Source organism: Anopheles moucheti, chromosome 2 (genome assembly GCF_943734755.1).
Source record: "Anopheles moucheti chromosome 2, idAnoMoucSN_F20_07, whole genome shotgun sequence".
Classification (NCBI taxonomy): Eukaryota; Metazoa; Arthropoda; class Insecta; order Diptera; family Culicidae; genus Anopheles; species Anopheles moucheti.
In genome coordinates, this window is record NC_069140.1 from 37,776,365 (window position 1) to 37,798,742 (window position 22,378).

At 44.6% G+C, this 22,378-nt stretch overlaps 1 protein-coding gene across 2 annotated transcripts; it reads right to left on the reverse strand.

The window, feature by feature from the left end:
- Nucleotides 1-4,906: 4,906 nt before the first annotated feature.
- On the reverse strand, nucleotides 4,907-17,021 carry LOC128298133 (cuticlin-4). 2 transcript variants are annotated; one of them, XM_053033874.1, is made up of 4 exons: nucleotides 16,959-17,021; nucleotides 6,513-7,022; nucleotides 5,174-6,449; nucleotides 4,907-4,929 (listed from the first exon to the last, which is right to left on the reverse strand). In XM_053033874.1, the coding sequence occupies exons 1-4, from the start codon at nucleotides 17,019-17,021 to the stop codon at nucleotides 4,907-4,909; spliced, it is 1,872 nt and encodes a 623-aa protein (XP_052889834.1). The 2 variants fall into 2 exon arrangements, with proteins under 2 accessions (XP_052889834.1, XP_052889833.1); XM_053033873.1 differs by lacking the exon at nucleotides 4,907-4,929 and having other exon boundaries at nucleotides 5,121-6,449; nucleotides 16,959-17,018.
- Between the last annotated feature and the right edge of the window lie 5,357 nt (nucleotides 17,022-22,378).

Below are 22,378 nucleotides of genomic sequence, written 5' to 3' on the forward strand. Positions count from 1 at the left end.
ATCTTTTCCGAGCCGCCGTGAGGTGTGAAAACTTTTCATAGCATCGCCACTGCAGCTGGGGGATGGTCGAGAATGTATTCGCCTCCACTAGTGCACATCACCATCTGTCATCGCGTTTGTTTATGCTCCTCATTCTATTTGTACCACACACCGTCGATAATTAGTATCACAACACAGTAAGGTAAAAGGTACATTTTCCTTTTCCTGTTTTTTTTTCTATTTCTTCGGTCACGGTCAAATTGGGTGTGAAAGCCGTCTTTCTGCATTGAATTGCATTTTATAAAAGCTCTCGTTGATCTACCTCTTCTCCTACGACTTTTTCACTTATACCCATTCCCATCCACCAAGCATATAAGATTAAAACAACACTTTTCTTCGTGGATTCGTGCACATGTTCTCACTGCTCACTGTACAGTGCTACACGAGCATAGGAAAACTAGTAATTCCTCATCCGCACTGAGTTAAAAAGGATCTTTCTTTGTAATTGTTTACATTTTTGGTGGCTCAAATATGCTCCACAGTTTAGGAGCATAATGAGGGCGAAGGGTATGAATGAAAGATGTTGTGCCCTTTGCAAAACAAACCTCTTCAACAAACTGTTTTCCACACCATTGCCAGACGTTTTGCATTCACAATCGACTAAATTACAATCACCAATTCTTTACGAAACACAGGTATTTTCCACAAACCGTAATTCATTCGCAACAGCGGGCGCCCGAAATGTTATTCCAAGTAAAAATGGTACACCATAATTGTGTTGCACTCGAGCTGCCCAAGTAGCAATTTTTACCCTGCTACTCCCAGTTTCACTGCGTTTCACACCCTTTGCCCACATAAACTGATGCTCGCTCACTGAAATATTATTCCTATCTCTGTCGGACGTTCCACTGCTTCTAGTGCCTTCTCGCTCAGCATGAAAAGTCTGAGTGTATGCGGTAATCGATTTTAATTATGTTTTCATGGTAAAATAAAATAATATTTCATTCGATGCTCTAGAAAATGTGCATCAAATAACATAAAACTTGTGTATGATGCGTTTCTTTTCACATCCGAAAACAGCTGTGATATAAACGCAATCCCGTTGTGCGAGAGCGTTTCCATCACCGCTGTCGCGAGAGAATGAATATTGAAAGAATGAGAGCAAATAACCAAATTTGCTCCTTGGGGAAACGTTTGTAAACATGAGAGAAGTTGTCTACATGATCGAGTTCATTACTTAGCACTGTAGACAGGGTTGTTGCTTGATGCTGTGTTTGATTGTGCTGATCAATAATCAATGTTTCGAATGTTGGTGTGTGTAAAAAACGATAAAAACTATACATAATTCAAATTTTTTTTTTCTATTTATTTTACAGGAATATTATTTCGATTTTTTCTCAGGTAGGTTTTTATTTTGGAGTTTTCAAATGATTTTCCAACCGTAACTTGCATACAATGATTTATTTTAATTGTTCCAGAATCAAATCAAAATAGTGTCGTTTTGTTATTCCGTTCGCTTTATGGCTGATTGTTATTAATAAGAACTCATATAACGTGATAATATGGGGGCAGTATTTGTCAAAAGAGTAAGAACAACCAAGTTGCTCTCAAGTTTTTCTTGTGTGAAAATTTTAGAACATTTTAGTACAAATGATCAGGCAGCAAAAACGGCAATTTGTATATTTCGTTGAAGTAGTATTAAATTCTGAACGTATTTTGAAATGATTAATTTGTAATAAATGATAGAATGACGATTTTTCGCAAGGAGGAAATGCCTTGTGACAAAAATTTGTTATTTTCATTCAACACAAGCGGTGTTGAAAATACGGCATTGCCGTCATAATGGAATTTAAATAATAAATAAAATAGAATGACGATTTCCTGATTCATTAGGCTGATCCAGTCATTGTTTTGTTCCATATGCGCTGAAACTTCGTTGATTTTATTTGCATTTAATACGTTGTATACAGGCAGTCCCCGAGATACGCAATTATAACGGACTGCTATAACCCGGGAAAAATCCGCGTAACTCGAATTTCCGCGTAAGTCGAATCCTGGTGCGATTTCGTTTATACAGTGATTTCGTAGTACAACGGAATGAACTCGTCAGGTTCCGATGGGCTGGTAACGTCATGAGAATGACACCGGACGACCCAGGCCGTAAAGTTCTTTAAGGTCGTCCACATGTACAAAGGAGGCGTGGTAGGGCCAAATTGGGATGAATTGATAAACCATAATTGACCATTCCATCTACAACAATTCTATACAATGTCTTCTTTCCGTTATATTTTGTGATATCGCTGGAGGTAAAACAAAATAAGGAATAATGTCATAATAGCAACCGTACACTATCATTCATTACTAATCACTTTATTTCTTCAACTATCTTTCTTTTCAATAAATATTTACAATAATATCCACGTCGCTGTTATTTGCAAAGGAAGTGTAGTACTGCAACTACGTTTCGATAGACTGATTTCATAAGTTTACAATACACAACAACACACACCTGTTTTTACTGCCTGGTTCCACTAGATTTGCGAGAGAGAGTGAGAGACAGAGAAATGGGAATTTCAAAAAGTGGAGGGAAAACAACCAAACAAAATAATACACATTCCTAGAAAGAACAAAAAATTAAACAAATCTTCCCTAACCTTAACTGTTTAACCGTTTTTCTCTCTGTAATACATTTTACAAACGTGTTTTCTTTGATCCTCTCCGTTAGCTTTTTTTGTGTTTCTCGCCCCCAAGCATCAGTCGCTTTTCTTCGCACCACATCGCGTCGGTGTGCGATTGTTTACGCCTTACCATTAACGTCCCTATCGCCAAAAATTAGAGCATTTAGAGCACAAACACAAAACACAAAAAAAAACAATACTGTTATCAACCACAATCACCAAAATATTCGTACCGCGGGGTAGCTACTTCGATTCGTATTCGTTACGTTATTACCGGCAAGCTTACAGTTTAATCCATCCTAAACCTATTACAATTCCTAGTATGCTCGAGCTCGCTGCGTGGATCTCTGTGGCCTTGCGAAGCATCCGGTCGCAACCGTACTCGATCGCATCAGCAGCGCAAAGAGAACGTTTGAAGTTATGCCAATGCTTAAATTCCTGCACCGAAAAACCGGACGTCTCCGTTAAGACTAGTGGTGACAACCGATCAGTGGTAAAAAATTTAAATCAAAAACGCACACTAAAGCCCTGCCTTTGCGTGCATTTGTGCATGAGTTTTGAAAGAAAATTATGGTACGAGAGGACGGGAGTGGAACTCCAAAACCAAAAAAAAAAAACATTGCAAACAAATCAATACCAAAAGTGAAAACCGTCCGCTAACAACGGGTTGGAGAAGAAAAGCGATCGAACACGCAATAGAACACGTGTGTGCGTGTGTGAAAACAGACCGTTGCCTTGTTGCTGCACGAGGGAAAACAAAGGAACGTGGTGACTAAGAAAGGTAAGTAGAAAATTAAGGGGAATAAATAAATATTCTTTTGAAGCAAAGATACACGTCCTTCATAAGGTCGAATGTGCGGGCCAGACTGATGTCCTTGTGGGTTTGCTCCCAGCACCGGGATCGCCCTGAGTGAATCTTGTCTAATGGGAAGGTAACGGTATGGACGAGACGAAGCGACGTCCTTGCGAACGAATCCGCCAATCCAACCTAACAAAACGGACCATTTGCAAGGACACCAATGTGGGCGACATTCTTTCCAAATGAATAAGATGAGGATGATAACTACAAATAATAAGCGCCATTACAAAACTAGCAGCACGTCGCGAAACGGCCACAAGGAATAGAGTTCCTTGCGAAATTAGGGAAGGATGACTTCTTGCTGCCCTAACGCGTGTCAACTCCACTGACTGCTCTGGTGTGCCCGCGTGTGTGAGCATCATATTACTGTCTGCTAATGCCCTTGCCCTATCAGGTAAGAGTTGCGTTGTGATCTTTCGTCTCTACACCGTTTTTGCATCAGAAATCACTGCACACGACAAACCAGGCGCGTGGAGTGACGCCGATGGGAATACCGAAACCGGATTGGAGCTGTCTGAATGAGGATGTGCAGGATGACACCACAAAGTGAGGGTGGTGGTGGTAGTGTTTGGGACATCAGGGGGGACATCAATAAATTAACTGTTGGTGGTATGGTAATACACATTCGTTTGGTATCGTACACTTAACGCAAAAAGAATGGAATGGAAATGAGAGGAAAATGAGGGACTTCGTTCGTTTCGCCGATGGTGGTAGTACCCAAATCGATAATAATAATATAATAATAATAATCGTAATAAATTAACAGGGCCACTCGTGTTAGCAGTGCGCCCCAAGGACGCGCACAAGGAAATTGACGATGAGGTGTGAGGTGTTGGACGGTTTTTTTGGATCTAGATTAGTAGGATGGATGCTGGATGGGTGGGTTAGTGTCTTCTCGAAGCACTTTTGGGAATAATCCTATCGCCCCACATGGGAAAAAGAACCGGTGCGATACTGCGGGGAGAGTGTTTACTAGAACTCGTGTCGTACATATGATTGGGTCCCTCGTTTTCTCCACTAAGCACTAGCGCGAATCTACCCACTCGGGAGCAGGATCTTCCTACACTGCAGAAGATGAAGCATGTATCTGATCCCACCTGGAAGCCTGTCTATTGCATGGTGTAATGGATGCTAGATGATGGTGTGCTCAGGTAACAGAAGAGTTCGTCTGCAACGGCCAAACCGTGCCGAAAGATGTTTACAATATGAAGATGAAGGTGCCCCGTGTGGGTGGAGATTTGCAGACAGAGCCGGAAGGGTAGGTTTCCCACACTCGCAACAAGTCGTACGGTGCCCAGTTGTCACTCGTCAGCATTACTCCATGATCGAGTGGTTTTTGTTTTTTATTATTGTTGTTCAGGCACGAGGACGACCCACGGTAAGTTGTCGCTTAGTGTCCGGAGAAAGGATTGGCTGTAGTGTTGCAAATGGTGGTGAGGAAAGTGGTAAGAGTTTTCGTAGTGGTGCGTAGATTGGTGCCATGGTGATGTCCCCAGGGAACAGGTTGAAGAGTGCATCGGAATGGACCATGGCGTGAGATGAAAGAAAGAAAAGAAAATAGTAGACGAACGATAAGATAACGAGCTTAGCTAAGCTAGGCACCACTAAGTCCACAGTTCGGACAGTACGAAGTGCGGTCGGCGACTGGCGCACGTACCTTTCCGGTCGAAGTGTCGCACGCGCACAAACAGGAAGGCAGCGACTAGCGATGCGACGGCCAGCACCAGCAGCAACATCACCAACCCACCGACAAAGCTCGGCACCGACATGCAGATCGTTTCCGGATCGACGGTGCGCTGCGACTGAATCACGACCGTCTCGTTGCCGGACGCGTTGTTTAGCGCAAAGTTCACGTCGCCCGGTGCCACCACCTGGATGATGCGCTCCGTATTGACGTCCGTCATTTCCTGCGCGTCGCGCTTGTAGATACGTGGCCGGATCACGACCGACATCGTGTCCCGTCGTCGGCGCACACCGCGCAGATCATCCAGCCCCTCGACCGATCGGGGCCGACCGCCCAAACTGACCAGATTGCCGCTGTTCTCACCCGACAGTCCGTCGTCCTTCTTCTGCTTGGTTACGGTAATGTAGGACGTCTGGCCCGGCGGTGGTGGCGGCGGCATATTGATGTGATCGTGAATGTCGTTCGACGTTGGGTTCGCTGACTGTGCTTGCGATTCGATGCGATCGTTCGCGCTCACCGGGCCGTCCGATTTGTTCTCCGCCGAGTTGGCCGATGTTTGTGCTTGCGGTGCCGGCACCACACTGTCCTGGTTCTCCGAGTACGCACCGGATGCGTCGGAGGGATGGCGAGGATCGGGATAGGCCGCTGGTGGTACGCCATACTCGGACAGATGCGGTGGTCCATATTCGCCGCTCAGGGCTCCCGGTGCACCGTACTCGCCCGAGATGCCGTTACCGGTCAGCGCCGGCAGTCCGTAGTCACCGCCGGCACACTTGGGCTCGGGGCAGTTATACCGGCAGACCTGGATCACACACTGGAAGTGTACGTTCATCGAGTCGGGGAACTTGAACGCCTGGAAGTAGGCAAACGAGACGACCGATGCGGACGGGCCGAAGTTCTTTATCTTCTGGAACTTGCTCATAATCTTGGGCCGCACCACGCAACCGTGCTGATCGACCAGCTGTATCGGGGCCCGCTTGCCATCGTGGGCAACGCAGTTGCGCACCAGCATGTCGAACTTGTTCTCATCATCCTTGATGGCCAGCACCATCGTCATCGTTTGACCGATCTTCACGATGCCCGATACCTCGGACGCCCAAGGTCCCTTGCCAACCTGGATCTGCATCCAGCACTGGAGATTATCGCCCAAGAAGTTAGCCGTAACGGCGTGCAGCATATCCACCTGGAACGGACGGAAGGTGACCGCCTTTTCGTAGAAGTCGTACCAGGTGCAGCGCAGTTTACGAGCCTAAAATCAAATCAAATACGGTTAGCGTTGTGACAGTGACGAATGCCGGCATCACACACGTACCTGATCCCAAACTTCCTGCACGTACGGATCGTACTGGATGATGATCGTGTTCTCGACGTAGCTACCGGACGGTGTCGGTCCACCGAAGCTCGCCGCATTATGGTTGGCCGAGCTGGACATACCGCAGCTGTTCAGGAAGATCTCGAACGTGGCGCTCAGATGGCCGGTGCCCGGTTTCAGATGCACGCAGTGCGGATCGCTGTAGAAACCCTTCGAGAAGATCATACCGTAGAACGGCCGGTCGAACTCGATGTTGACGCGCATGTGCGTCTTTTCGCACTGCACCTGCAGATGCTTGATCTGCGGGCTGTCGTTCGAGGCGGACAGTGGCCACGGGTCGTCTCCGCCGCCGCCACCGCCGCCACCACCGAGCAGGCCACCGCTACCTCCGCCGCCACTCAGCAAACCAGGCGTACCGTATACTGGTGATGGTGCAGGCGGACCGTAGACGGCTCTGTGCTCCAGTGGCAGTGCTGCCGAATCGACCAACGGTGCATCACAGTGGACATTCTGCGAAATGGAAAATAAAGGGAAAAACACACGTAAGAAACTGGGCTCACATTTGGTGCGAGAAACAGAAGGAAACGATTAAGCACATGGTTGCCCATCCTCCGCTTGAAACTGTCACCCTAAACATCACATCATCGCAAACAATCAAGCTTATCAGCTAGCTTATTCATCTTCCTGCAATTGTTTGCATCGAACCGCAACCGACCGTACTTTCTATTTTCCTGCAAAATTTCCATTTCAATGCCCGCGAATTAACTTGATTCAATTTATTCCACCGCGCCGTACACAACATGTACCATTTGGTCGAGATGCGCCCGGCACTCTGGCACGATAATGCTGCGCTACGATTAGCTTTCCTTTACCATCCAACCCACGAGGGATGATAGCTCGCTTTCCCAAATGCGCTTGCGTTTGCGTTGTGTATGTGTGTTTGATGTTGTTTGGTTTTTTCTTCTCCCGACTTCTCGTCAAAACCCGACCATGCGGAGAAAGAAGCATATAGCCTCCTTTTTTTTGTTGCTTGTGCCCTTCATCCTCGTGGCTACCAACGACCGGTACCGTTCGTTCACAAAGCCTCCGGCCGCGAAGATACCGCCACACGCCACTACTACGCAACTGCATCGGCGTGTAGCAGCCACTAATAATAAAACACTGCCACCAGTGCGGTCCATTTGTGGTGCCGAACCGAAGCCACATATACTTTATGAGATGATTCCACGAATGAGCAGCAGCAGCAGCAGCATGGGGAAGAAAAGTAACACACAGCATAGCAGTAATTAAACGAAACCGGTACAGATTTTCCTTGCGCTTTCTTGTATACGGCGGTAGCCATACGCGACGCGATACTGGACATGTGCACATGGTCAAGTGTTGGACGGTTCCGTGCGGCCTTCTGGGTGAAGTGCGGTGAGCATTCCGTTCGTCTCCGGGTACCGTACGGCCGGCATACACGTGGATGGATGCGCTTTCTCTTCATCCCATCGCGGAGGTCGTTTGGACGTTACGGGCAGGGTGTGGCAACCATTGCGAAACACCATCATTCTTACCTATATTGCATACGTTTTTTTCGGTGGCGTCTTGTAAGTCGAAGCGGATAAAAAAAACTCACAAGGACGAAATCACCTGGAGCAGTAGAAATTACTCAAAACTCAAGAACTTTAAAGAAGGCATTAAAATAAGAGGTTTTTACTTCATACTTCACCTAAACTTCAAATGCATGTTTCTTAGTAGATATAGACAAGCGATCCTCGAGATACCGGTCCCCTATAATAGTGCATCTCAGGAACTGGCTGTACTTACTAATAATCGCTGATACGATCGTGTCGCCATCTAGCGGATTATTAAAAAAAAAACCTCCAGTTTGATCTTTTCTCTAAACTTCATGATCGTTTCATCCCCTTTTCGTTGCGCTCCAATTGCTGCTGCGTTCGTTTAGCAAATAATCCTTTACAGAAGCTTTCCGCCTATTTGGGCCAGTTCAGATAAACTGTTAATGTTCCAGGTGCTAAAAAAATACCCTCTATCCCCATATGTGTGCCTCTTCGTAATTCGATTTTGACGAACGATTTTCACTCCCTTGTGCTAGCTCCAAGGGGAACGGACTCCACCGGCGGGTGCTTGAATCAAGCTTTAAAGATGCGTGACTGATAACCCAATTACGGATGGGCCGGTGTGTGAAGAAAGTGTACGTGCGCGTTAGAGGCTGCCTAATGCCGCATGTCCAACGACTTTGCCCATAAATTAGCGCGTACGGGCAAAGGAAAACAATATATATACGCCCCTTGAAATTTGTTAATTTACTTTTGGATGGGTATGAAACAAAAAGTTGCCGAATAGTACCAACGTACGAACGTACCGTGTTCATTAATTATATGCGATGCGATTGATTTAATACCGTTTTGTACGACTGAGTTGCGGGAAAATGCCGCTTTCGGTAGGGCGTCTTTCATCCAGTACTGCCGCCGCAAAGCTGACCGTGAAATATTGAATCACATTAGCTACTCATCAAAGGTTGTAGTGAGGCGAGTGCATTAACTGCAGCACAGTTAGCCGTCTAGGCGATGCATCAACACATCCGGTGAACCGTTGTGGCCGGCTTTCTATTTCCATCCGGATGAAATTACGATGAACCATCGTCATACGCTACACAATCTGCATCGTTAGAAATACGACGTAAGATACGCACCAGTGTGGCTGTGACCAAATTAAGTTCAATGAAGTCATGTTTGTTTCCCAGTAGATAATAGACAGTAGTCTTTGGTGAATTAGTTAGAAAGGGTAATAGTAGAGCAGTAAAACTACAATAGAACGATTTTTTTGGCGATCACCAAATCCCAACCAAATCGCCAATTTTTCCCTTTTTTTCATGCCATTTTATCCACTTCACTTAAGCTATATTCCTGCTGCTTGGCGTGTTATTCAAATCGCTTTCTCCGTCTTTGCCTCAGCAACGTATCTCTAGTTCACCCTTCAATGTAACCACACTGCTTGATGCTGCGTGATTCCTTGCCACCCAACCATCCCCATCCGCATCCCGCGGGGTTGCACGCAAAAACCAGTGCACGGGAAAATGCACCCCAAGCTGCAGTGGTGCATCGGTGGACAGGTATGGTCATAATTGCGGCTACGGCTCGACAGTGCCCTAGAAAAGGCCGCTAGTATCGTTCGTTACACTTTCTTCTTCGATTTCCTTTCCTTCCATTTGGTTCGTCTGGCACTTTCAGCGTTACGGGCGAACTGAATCGAATCGATGCCATGCCCGATCCGGCGACCATAGGCAAGACAAGCTTCCACACGCACTATGCGGGGTAGAAGGTAACTCTCCTTCTACCCCCTCCCACACGCTGGTATCCGGAATTCCGGATCGCTTCAAGTGACAGATAGATAAATACATTCCCCATCCAGTACGCACTGCGTTTTTGATTGGATCGTATCGACGGAAACGGGAACATATCAAGGAAAGCCAGGAAGGAACGGACGCTCAGCGAGAGTGGGAATAGGAAAAACGTACATGACGTTTTAAGCCAGCAACCAGTCGGAGGCAGTGGTCGGTGGGGATTTTTTTTGTATTTCGCAAGGTTTAGCATGCAATAAAACAAGTGCACCAGTCAACACAACCCAAGACGGAGAAGGCATTTTGGAATCCGTTTTGTGTCCTGTCAACGGATACTTTCCTTCAGTCAATTAGTGGAGTCGGAAATAATAAGAGAAGCTTTTTGCGCGATCGCACGTCACTGCTGATGCAGGGTACTGGGGAAGTGAAGCCACAAGCTAAGTAAACAACGATGTAGAGAGTGATCATTACCCTGTCGACTAATCGATCACTGATCGGTCAAACGAGCTGTACTGTGTGCTACAAACTGTCAGTGGGATGGTTGCGCTAATTATCGATCGATTTAATCGATCAGTGGAGCAGATGCAATCGATTTGCATACCTACTGGGCTACCCAGAGGCACCAAGTACGATTATTTAAGTGCTTGGAATTCCAATCTTTGAAGAATATCGATATAGATGTGTTTGTTATTATTTGTTTTTAGAGCTCAGAGGATTTTCTTGTCGTATCATTTGATAATTAATAACAAGCATAATCTCAAATTTGTTTAATCACTGCTAAAATAAGCACCAAAATGATCCTCCAATCATCGTTTTAGTTCATTTTGAAGGAAGAGCTATTCCCTCAAACCACCCTAAGCAAGCATGATTAATGACAACACAAGGGTTGTCACATTCCTTGCGATCCGCGTCCTCATGTGTTGCCTTTTATGTACCGCAACGTCTCAAGCAGCATTCGCTTCATCACGCAAGCGTTAAGAAATAACTAACCCGCTCCTTACCCTAATGACAACAGAAATGAATGATACGATCCTGTTTTTCAGCCACCCGTACCCTCATCACGATAGCATGATTGAAAGAAAAAGTGATCCAACCATTTCTCTCGCGTTTTCGCGGCCAACTTTCCCGCACCCATCGCGGCGCGCTTATACGCCCAACCCCCAAAACGCGTTGCCAATCCGGAGGGGGGAAACAGAGAAATGTTAGGGTTTGGAATAATTAATTTCTTGTCCTGATCACCATCCAAACGACAGGGGTGGCCTGTTGCGCTTCAGGGATGGTTTCACCCCGACAACGAACCGAAACACGAACGCAAGGTGAGATCTCCGATAGGAACCAGGTCAGTCGGTATCCAAAATAGCAAATTCGTCCAAAAGGGTTGAGCTTCTAGCGCGATGGATCAAAAAAAAATACAGGGTGGCAACCATTGAAAGTTACACCTCTGCCACTCACACACCGGGTTTGTGCGCAGGATTTGAAAGATGTAACGTTAATCGAAAATCGATCCCAGTCACTAATTTTCGGTTAAAGATTTAATAGTGGTGCATTTAAAAACTATCCACCGGGAGGTTGAATGGGTTCAACACCCATCATTAAGGTGTGTTTGTAGCGGTGATCATAATGGTTTCACTTTCTGAATGAAGCAAAGCCCTAGAGCCAAAAATAACCGGTGACATGGGAGTACATCGGTATGTGTCATTAAAAGGCATAAAATAGGTTATCATTATAGCTCAGCATCAATTGGTTGCGAAGAGAATCAACAGAAAGCTAAAATATTAGCATTCAATGCCATAACACGTGACGATCGATCAAGGATCGATACGGGCACGGTATCCGGAAAATCACAACCAATGCGATGGTAAGCTTTACCCGGTTAAATAAACATCAATTAGGCACCCATAAATGGCCCATTCACTACACATTTTCGCACACAAGCAGGTCCCCTAATGACCTGGAGCGAGCCAAATTCAAAACGAAGGATTATCATAAATCAAAGACCATCTGATCGCTGATGTGCTCTGACGCGGGAGAAACGTTCAGCGAAAGTTTTCAGAATGACAGTTCGCTGAGCGAAACTTGTCGGGAAGGTGTTTAAAGGTTCACCCTAGCTGGTGTCGGTTCACGGCCACTACTGGCAAACCACTATTGACCGAGGAGAGATCTTGTTTGCGGACGCTAGTACGGCTTCACCATCCGTTCTAATCCAATCGCACACAAAGCTTGATGGTATGTTGCCTTGTTGACACTCCCTACCGCCAGAGGACCAGAGAGTAACACACACGCGCACGATCTCAACGATCTTTCCTTCCAACGGGCCATGCAGACGTCAACCGTGGGCCCGTGCCGTGAAGTGGAAAGCAAAGTGAAAGTTTCCGCACGATACAAAACTCTCGCGCACCGGTGGTAAAGTTTCTCCTTTCGCGTTACCCTACGTCGGGCAAACCGTACACATTTGCGCACACCGGGTGATTGAAACGCCGCTAAAGCGACGAACCCTACCTTACCGCGGTGATCAGCACGATGCACAAATCATCATCGGCTCGTGTGTGTGAGATGGTGAACCGAATCGGCAGCGCGAACACCTCACATGGCAAGAGTGTGTGGAAGATGGGTACGGGTGTGATGTAGTGAGAAATATGAATAAATCCAACGAACATAAATACACGCCTTTTTTCCACCGGTGCTTATCCGTGACGGCATCGAGCATCGAGGCGATCAATGGATGCAATTTTCAAATTTTCTCCTTTGGAAGAAAATAAAACGGCACTCACATGGTGTTTTCCGACGTACTCGGTGTCTTATTCTTTCCATCCTTCCTTCTCGTTCGCTCTGCCACCTGCTGGAAAGCTATTGTTTATGGAGCGGAACTGTTCCAATGCGATCGGTTGGTATGGTATACCGATTTCTAATATGCTTTTGCTTCCGTTGTTCGGACACGTGTTTGTTTGGATTGGTATGCCTTTTTTATATCATAATTTGAAGAATCGAATGGTTCGTAGTAGCTTACGCAAATAAGTAATGAATATAAAATGTATCACCCGCAGTTCTGTTTGAAGCGACTTAGAAGGAAGCAATGGAAGCCTTTGAAAAATTTGAACCAAAACACAAACCATAACCAAAACCTAAACACGAGAAAAGAAAAGAATAAACCCGGGTGAAAATTAGCTAAAAGACGCACGGGAGCAGCTGACCGAACGGAAATTAAATTAGGTCATGCTGATGTAATCGTATATCATTTATAACGGGTTCATCCGAGTGCATCGAGGCGTATTGAGTAAAATGCACTGTAAACGGTTGAAGTCTGCCGGTAACTGGCGGCCTTAAGCTGACCCAAGAAAACAGGGAAGCCAGACGGGGTGGGTTGACCGGTCTGGGTTCTGGGTGATACACTTTCACTACAATTGTTAACCACAGAAGAACACACCAGCAAACCCTTTTCCCTTTCGTTGAGCGCACTAACAGGAGGAACATACCTTAAAAAGTGAACCGGAAAAGCTGCTAAAGTCTGCCGCTTTTCGGAGCGCTTCAATAAATCCTCTCAAAATGGAATAAAAACTGACATTCAATTCAAGTGTTATAAACTACAAGTTGCTCTTTGAAACAGAAACAAAAAACAGACAATTCCTTAACATTGTCCTCTGAAACAATTTATGTGGCAGGTTGCTTTAAAATAAAACACGATTGTAAATCACAACAGCAACAAAATGGTCACGATCGCGATCCTTGTTTTATTTTACCAAAAGCTGATGCTTTACGATCCGACATCGGCGAAAACGGAACCATTGTGTTTTGGAGAAACTTATTTGCAATCAAATTTAAGTGGTTTTCTCGGTTCCGGGTTTTTTTTTCCATAACGTTCCATACACGTCTTACTAGTTTAAATAACTTCACAGATAATATAAATGAATACAAACAGTTTTGGATTTTTGATGCTGAAATATTATTGTAATATTATATGAAACATTAAGACAATCAAAATATAATTGATTGAATTAAACAAACAAATGATTAAACAAATGATTTATGGTTCCAGCGTCGAACCACCAGTCGATGCATTGATTATAAACACGATTTGTGCTAAATTATCATCCAGTTAATTATGCAGAATGAGGTAGCAAATACCGTAAAAAACGCAAAACATATTCTAATCATTCCGTTTTCATTCCTTCCGATTTTGATTAGCTCGTTCACATAAATCGGTTCAGCAAACAAAAAACAACCGACAGAATTTGCAAATATGAAAAAACCAACAAAGCAATTCGAATTCCATCGCACTTGTCGTGGTGGAAGTTTGGTTTGCGATTGAGAAGAACATGTTGAGAAGGTTGATTGGGTAGGTTTTTTTTTGTTTTCGTTCTTTGTAAACCGCTATTTAGCGGTGAAACAACTAATCCACCACAAGGTAATGGGTAGACTGTATGCAAAAGAAAAGCAAACCTAAATTTTCTCCCATTTTCAACATAACAAGAATCGCTGCCTTGCTGTGATAGTTATGCGGTGGGAAATATTATTGAGAATGGGTTGGAGTAAAGATATACCGGGCGGAATCGATTTAACGCTGCACCGATTATTCGCCAAAGGGTAATGTGGTAAACGGCCATACTAAATGAAAACATTATCGATATGATTTTAAGCCTGTGTATTGGTAGTGGTGCCGATCTTCACACGACAGGACCGGTCCAAAATCCCATCCGGACCAATCTTTCATACGCAGGACTCACTATCCAGCTACATAAAGTCATAGAGAGCCAGAAATGACAGGCCTCTAGACCTCTTGAGGTTGTTGCGCCGATAACGAAGAGGAAGCTTACAATAGTGCTAAACAAAAAGCGTACTAAAACTATCACTACATAATTTGATTGTAGCAGTTTCCATTGTAAATTCATTTCGGTGATGATCGATTTCGTTCATCACACTGCAAAACTGACAGATTTTCACCCATTTTCATGCCACCGCCATTAGTGCAGACCCTGTTTAGAGTGTTTCCTTCCCTCCCATTTTTTTTAGTGAGAGTTTTCCCTCGATAAAATCCACATTTTCGCACAGGCATGGTTTGCAGCCGTAGCTGAAAGGTGAAAGTGACACAAAATAATGCACAGCGCAGTGCAGTTTTATATTTTAATGAGTGCGAACCCGGGTCTGTTTGTGTATGTTCGAACGCTAGCAATGCAACGATCAGTCGGCACCTATTCTATTGTTATTACCGGCGCAATGGGAAAACCGTGGCCACAGTATGAGCGACCCATTTCAAAACAAACCAAACGAAAATCCACGAGATAATGCAATGTGGCCGTGTCATTCAATGTGAGCTGCGTGGAAAACGAAAAACCGCAAAACAGTTTTCGTGAGGGTGAAAGTTTTGCACTTGAGGTTTCGGTTTTCCCGGTGGTTGTTTCCATTTTGAAACCGAGCAGATGGTCACCTGGTTGGAGCTATTCACACGGCATTCTGTCATATTTTCTTTTGGTTACACAAATTTTACAGTCCAATAGATGAAGCGCTGACGAATGGTAGTCATTTGTTCGTTTTGGTACATTTTACAGTTGAAGTGCTTTTCCAGTAATAAAAAAAGGAACCGATGTTGAATTGCACCAGATTGAGGAGAAGTTATACTTTTATTTAGAGTGAAAAAGGTAATAAAATAAACGGTGTCGAGGGTTTCGTTAACGTTGTAGCGCTTGTTAAAGGGAGCATAATTTATGAAAGTGTCAGCAGAAAATTTGGAAGCAATTGATTGCACTTGTATTGTTTAACAGATGTATTATAAAACAGTACTTTGGCATGACTGTATATACTGTCACAATTGCTTTCAAAAATATGCTATAACTAATAATAAGCCTATTTGTTGAACTGAAGCATTCAACTTTAATGATAGGAAAATAAATTCAACATTAAACACAACTTCGTCTAGATTGCATTTTATCTAAAGATAACTTTCTTTCAACTCTCTAGGGACGGAAAAACAACTGTCATTACTCTAGTTTTGCTACGATCTAAGACAGTCCCGTACGTGACTTGAATTTGTTTGGTTTTGATTATGATAAAAGTGTCGGTGGCCATTTAAAATTATCATCAAATCAATGAAATTCACGTAAGACACACAATGCAAATCAAATAATTACAGCTCACGTAATATTCATCTGATCAGCCTCATCCGCAAAAAAACAATAACATCAATCCAGTGCACTAGAGGATTGGTTCGTACTTACATAGATACGCACGAAAAGAAACGAATTATGTTAGTGTAACACTATTTCCTTACAGTACCAGGAAGCGTGTCTACGCATTACGTGATGCTTCACAATCCGCGTGAAAAGATCTTACGAAATCTACACGAACGATCGAAAGCATAAATTGAATTACCTACATTTGCATGCTGCTCTGAATATAGCTTTTTCATGCTTTGCTCATGACTCGATGTGTGATTGTATTTTTGATGGGTTTGATGGTGTGGAAAAAAAAGGTGTCGAACATTACCACCCCGGCCAAGAGTTATTTAAACCGTTTGGATAACCTTTTAATCAAAACCCTGCGCTCGATGGATGGATGGAAAAATTAGGACGTCATAACCCCATCGGTAAGATCGGAGAAACTTAAAAAAACAGCCTCTCATTGACTTCATTCCATGGAATAATGTACAACCAGCTTAGAAGCACACCTTGATTGCAGCTGGTAAATGGTATCGCCGAAAGGGCAAATGGAGGTTTGTTTGAAAGGAAAGAAAAACTTCGCTGTAAATACAAATCAAATTACAAATAACCTTCCGCACTGGGGGTCGGAAGGTACAGAAAGAGAAACAGAGACATAGAGAAAGAGAGTCCATAACTGTTGATCGTTCGCCTTTCGCCAGGTGGAAAACTAAGCAGATAGCGATAGTTTTTCATTTTATCGGGTCTTTTTTCTGCCTTTTCATTCCGTGGAAATGGACGGCATGCAAGGCAAAGGAAGGTACAGACCGCGATGAAAATGCGTCACCCATAGACGAGTAAGATGTGCAATGATTCGATCGCAAGGTTTTCCTTTTTGCTATAGACAAGCTATATTCCGGAGGCATAGCCCTCGGTGCTACTGTTTTCTTTTAAAACAATCAATTGCCAACTCACCTCGAGTACTGTGAATAGTAGCACGAACGTTGCGACCAAGGATCGCATTCGGTTGCCCATCATGTTTTATTTTCTCGTTTATTTGTCGTAGCTTTCTGGGCTCGTGTTCGTCGTTCGGGTATTCGCAAGGTTTTGCGACTGTCCTGCTGTTTCGTTGTCTGCTTTTATTCGTTCACTTTTCTACTTATCTATCACTACAACAGTCTATGGCCGCGTTCGTTGGTACAGATTATCCGTTATCTACGGTGGTTCGGAAATTCCCATCGGCGATCGGTGGCGATTGCATGAAAGAAAGAGAAAAAAAGGAAAACAGAGAAAATGAGGAAAGCTGCTTTTCGGGGGAGGCGGGTGCGCATGGGGAACATTTAATGAAAATTAATGCCACATTATTTGATTGAGAAGTATGTTTAATTCAATTTGACATTAATCCAATTGTGGGAGAGTTATCCGTAAGAGTAGGTACGTTAAAATACACGTTTGAGTTAAGAAAACGCTTTAATCTATCTAATCATGATATTAATTTAAAACAGCTTTCTTGACCTCTCCGATGTGGAATGATCCGTTTACTTCCACACGAAAGCTTCTTATCTTAAACGCTCTTTAGGCGTAATGAAGATATTTTCAGTTTAATCAAAGCAGTGAACTATTTTTTTCCTCACTAACTGCATTGATCGTGTGCAAAAAAGGAGCTTAGGTTGTGAAAATCGTGACCGCTTAGCGCAGACAACCATAGGTACAAACTCTACATGAAGATTAATCCATCTTTCACGGTTATGGTAAGCGATGGTCACGAGTTTGTAAGGGTTCACGTTTCCATCCAACGTATTAAACCGCTTGCGTTCGAATCGTCCAATGGGTTCATGCAGATGCTCCGCTACAAAACGGTAAATCGTCGACCAGCAAACACTTGCCACTAGCAGACGTTCGAGCTTTGAACTCCCGGGCAACGGAACGCGAACACGGTGGACAGGACAAATTACGTAATGATGCTCTTTCTGCAAATGCGCCAAAGGAAGAGGTGAACTGCGAAAAAACAAACTGCTACCCAAAAACGAAACACTTCCCAAACGAAAGCACTTCCAGCGAGGGGGTAAGTAGTCGGCCAGTTTGGTGGAAGGAACGCGTGGTAACGGAAAAGAAGCATAGCGCCATTCCGGACACTTCAGCGTGCGGCTACCGGGCAACTGACCCGGATTATTTATTGCACCTTTTTTATGTTACTTTAGCGGTTTTCTGCGCTTCTGTTTATGCTACGTCTTTCGGCAGCTCATCCCGCGGTTTTTTGGGTGATTCAGACGAGTACCGAGTTTTGATGCGCGATCGAATTGAGAGAACGTGTAGAACGAGAGCACGCAAGAATTTACGGCAAAGATAATTGAGCTATTGGGTGCTTAATAATTGGACGTTGCGGCTGACCGCACCCACACAACTGGAGGGCAAGAATTTTAAAGCTTTTTTCACGATATGGGGCAGCATTTCATCTCTTATGGTTTGTGTATCTCAATAAAACTCAATCGAAAGAGAAAAAAACCCAGTAACTTATCGTTAAACAAATAACCAAGTAGTAATCGTTCACGTGTAAAGTCTACTTTCTCCTTGCGGTACACCGGTAAAGCAAACATCCATTCTCCAACAAATTCGACCAACATTCGTCCCAGCCAGATCCGGTTCCGCCCTGTACCAAACAAACCAGTTGCCATTCATTCACTTTCACAGTCACACAACACGATCGTGTTCGATCTTTGCGCCACAATCGTTTATAGCCTACTAAATTCGTTCGTTTTTTTTTCTTTCTCCCTCCAAATTCCACATCACACAAATCCATCATATTCCAAACCCGCATGGACATTTGTTCTAATTTCACAGGTGTTTCTGTTTTTTTAAACCGCTCTTTTAATGAACAAAATGCGCGATGATTGATCGATATGAGATCTGAGGAACATGCATCACTTCCCGGAAACGGCACTTTCACGTTGTCTGCACACGTTTCGGTAGCTGTCAAATTGGATTTTGCTTTTAGCAGGATGTTTTGTTTTTTTCTAATGCGCCATAATTCACTACAATTTTTGGTGAGTATTTTACTTAACGATTACGAGAGTTAGACACACTGCCCTGTTTTGCCACAGTTTACTAGCATTTGATGTTTTGCATCTTCAACACCTCGACTCGACACTCTAAATGTAGACCACTTTCACTGCTAGTACCTTTCGAATGATTAGTGAATGCATAAACATTTTATATCAAATTTTGATTAAAAGCCAAGATCTTTGGAAAAATGATCAAGTGTTACTTCTCTACTGATATAGTTCTACGTGCTGTTTTGGTATTTCCTTCATCACTCGGCAACACCAATTAAACACCCAGCTGCCATCGAGCCACGATACGTAACAGGTGCACAATGAAAATTAATCACTATCGGAATCGGAATTCCGCTCATCGCTTCGACAAAATCTGATTTCCCACTACGATTTTCATTTATCCCTCGCTTTTTGGGAATTTTCTCCACACGTATAGCGATCGTGCATAGATCCGTTGGTAGCCGTTCGGTTCGGCTTCGATGCGCATCACATGGTATAGCTGTTGTTTGCCGTTTCCTCGCGTGTGCCGGAATAAAAATATAATAAAATTCCAAAACGCACTCGTTCACGATGGGTCCGGTTTAGTACCGCAAAAAAAAACGCACACAGGTGAAGTAAAACTGGGTCACTAGGAGAAATATATTTATATTTTCACTACGATGCTATGCTTCTGTCAGATGATCAATTTCTAATGGACTTTAACTGCGGGCAACCGGTGCGGATCAACCGGAGCGATCTTTCATTCGCATTAACTTGGTTAGATGACAACAAGCAATTATTGCGCTGCTTTAATTTGCAACCGTTCTGGTGGAGTACAGCTATGCCATCCATTATCCCGGTGTAAACTTACACTTTAAAACATAAAAGCACAAGCCTTGCTAGGATTTCCAACATCCAATTGCTGAACCTGCGCCAACACTGCAACACTAGTGTGCGATCGTCAACCGCACACGCACAACCGCCCACCAAGCGGTTAACACTAACCTTCGGTGCGGGAACTTCCCTAACAAAACCAATACTATCCCTTGGTGGTGGACCGACCGACGTGTTCCGACCGTGTCTCGACGGACCGTGTACCGAGTGTTTTCGCCGTGCGACCGTCTCGTTTCGAAAGTAGCTCTCAACTAAACGCTACCAGTCCGGTGCGCACGTTCCGAGCGCTCCGGTTTCGCTAGGTTGAGTGCCGGTTACGCAGCCATCGGATCTCAATGCTTTCCAATTTTCCTTCCCACCTATCTGTGGCTCTCTTGTGCGCGCGTTTCGCTCAAGCCGGCCAGTATGCGGGACTTTCTTTTCTTCGCTCCCCAAGTGGAAAGCTGCCGAGCTGGTGGCCTTCACTCACGCGGTTTTGCGTACAGCTTCGATACGTCGTGCGAGCAGAGAGATAGGGAATGGGGATGTATCAACACCGATACCGCCGCTCTATCTCACCGTCGCTTGGACGTTGCAAGAGAAGATGTCTGTGCGAGTTGGAGAACACATTGGGCGGCGAGGGCAACTTTCTCGAGCTGATCCGGGTTGATTGCGCAGGGGGATCAAAAGGGGGAGGCCACCCCGTCAGCACAGAGCAACCAGATGATCTCACTTTCATTTTCGTTGCGTGAGTGACCAGCCCGCGCGCGCGCGCGTTTGTGTGTGTTTGGTTGGGGCGGTATTTTTTGCACCATGCTTTCGTGAACATTAGAGCGCTCGGTTGGCTGGGTCAGGAGACGAGGGAATATCGAATTCCACGAGACTCCTCCAACAGTCTCCGGCACTTTAGTTTCCCACCTCCAAACGATTTGAGAAAAGATTGTCTTTTTTATCGTTTTCTTTTACTAACTGACGAGACGCTCAAGCGAACGGAGTGATGATGATGATCATGATCATGGCGATGTTTGCGCACTGATAAATCATTCAAACGAGAAAGTTTTGCGCCCGGCCGATCTACCGTACGAGCTGAATTCGGAATCGGATCAAGGAATTTCAATTGACTGTTGCATACATTAACAATTGCTTTAGATTTGCAAGTAGCCAATTAAATGTTAAGGAAGAAAATAGGAGCAGCCTGTTTATGCTTTACAGCGATCCTAGTCCTGGAGTCCTTCCTGGTTTCCATATCCAAAAGTTCCATGGACTTTCTTTTTTTCCTGCATCCCGTCTTCATCACTGATGCCCTTGAACGAATTGTTTGCCGTTTGCGTCACGTAAACCTCTTTTCGTTGCGATCGTCACAAAAGCAAACCAACCATATTTGTTGCTTGCATAATTTCACCACGCCTGCACCCGGATGCCATTGGCGTTAAGCCGGATGTGGATAATTTGGCGCCGGAGATGTATGTTTTATGATCGCTCCACTGGCTAGTCAGCACAAACCACGGACAGTTCGTGTGCGATCGTCTTAGCTTATTTTTCATAATGATCAGACCGAGCAAGTGGGGTCGGGCGTCATGTTTTCCGTTAATTGCTATGCCTCTGCATCCGTCTCCTTCTCCAATGCTTCGCACACACACACTTTTGGGAAAATCCCTTCGCATGATCGATTACAAGACTGTCCGCGACCTACTTCCGTCTCGTCTTGCAGCAGTTAAACCGCAAACAAATGCAAATACGGGAAGGGATGAGACTAGGGCAGTAGGGAGTTTTGCGTCAGTTCACATTACGTGATTGGGGTGTACGAATGCCGTGCGCCAGGGAACGATTTTAGATCCGTTTTTGCTTCCGGTGACTCATCGTAACGTCCTGGGTAGCACGCGGAGTGAAATTGCTCAATAGATGTAATGCATTAACGAATGTTTCACAGGTCGCTGTGCATGATTTCATCGGGCGGCTGTTCACGCTCTCGAAGTTTCGGAACGGCACGGGACCATTATTCGGTGAAAGCTTGAAACGGTGGATGATTGTAACGATTTTGATTTTCTCGCTCATATGAAGAGATGTTTGGCAGTGAGTTACTAACGCACGGGTAGAAAGGTAGGACTGCTTTTATGGTGATTAGACATTTTTCCCCCCCATTTCATTTACAGTTTCAAAGCGCTTCGCTTTTATTTAAAAATCGCACCCAAGTAAGGAACTTTAACCCACATCATATGATGGATAACCCTTTGTCCCTTGGATCCTTGGCTTTCGCGACCCTTGCACATCACTTTCCCTTGTGGAGGGTTTGGGTCTTTTTTTGTATACATATATATCCATCATCTTCTCCCCTGTGCAATCGAGACAGCGGTCAAAGTCACTTGCACCTTTTGGGTAACGAAAAGGAATTAAAAGAATGAAAATAGCACCGAAACAACAACCGACCCACCACCGAATGTGGGTCACTAACAGGCGGCCCGATGCCGAGATGAAAGAAACGCTCCGAAC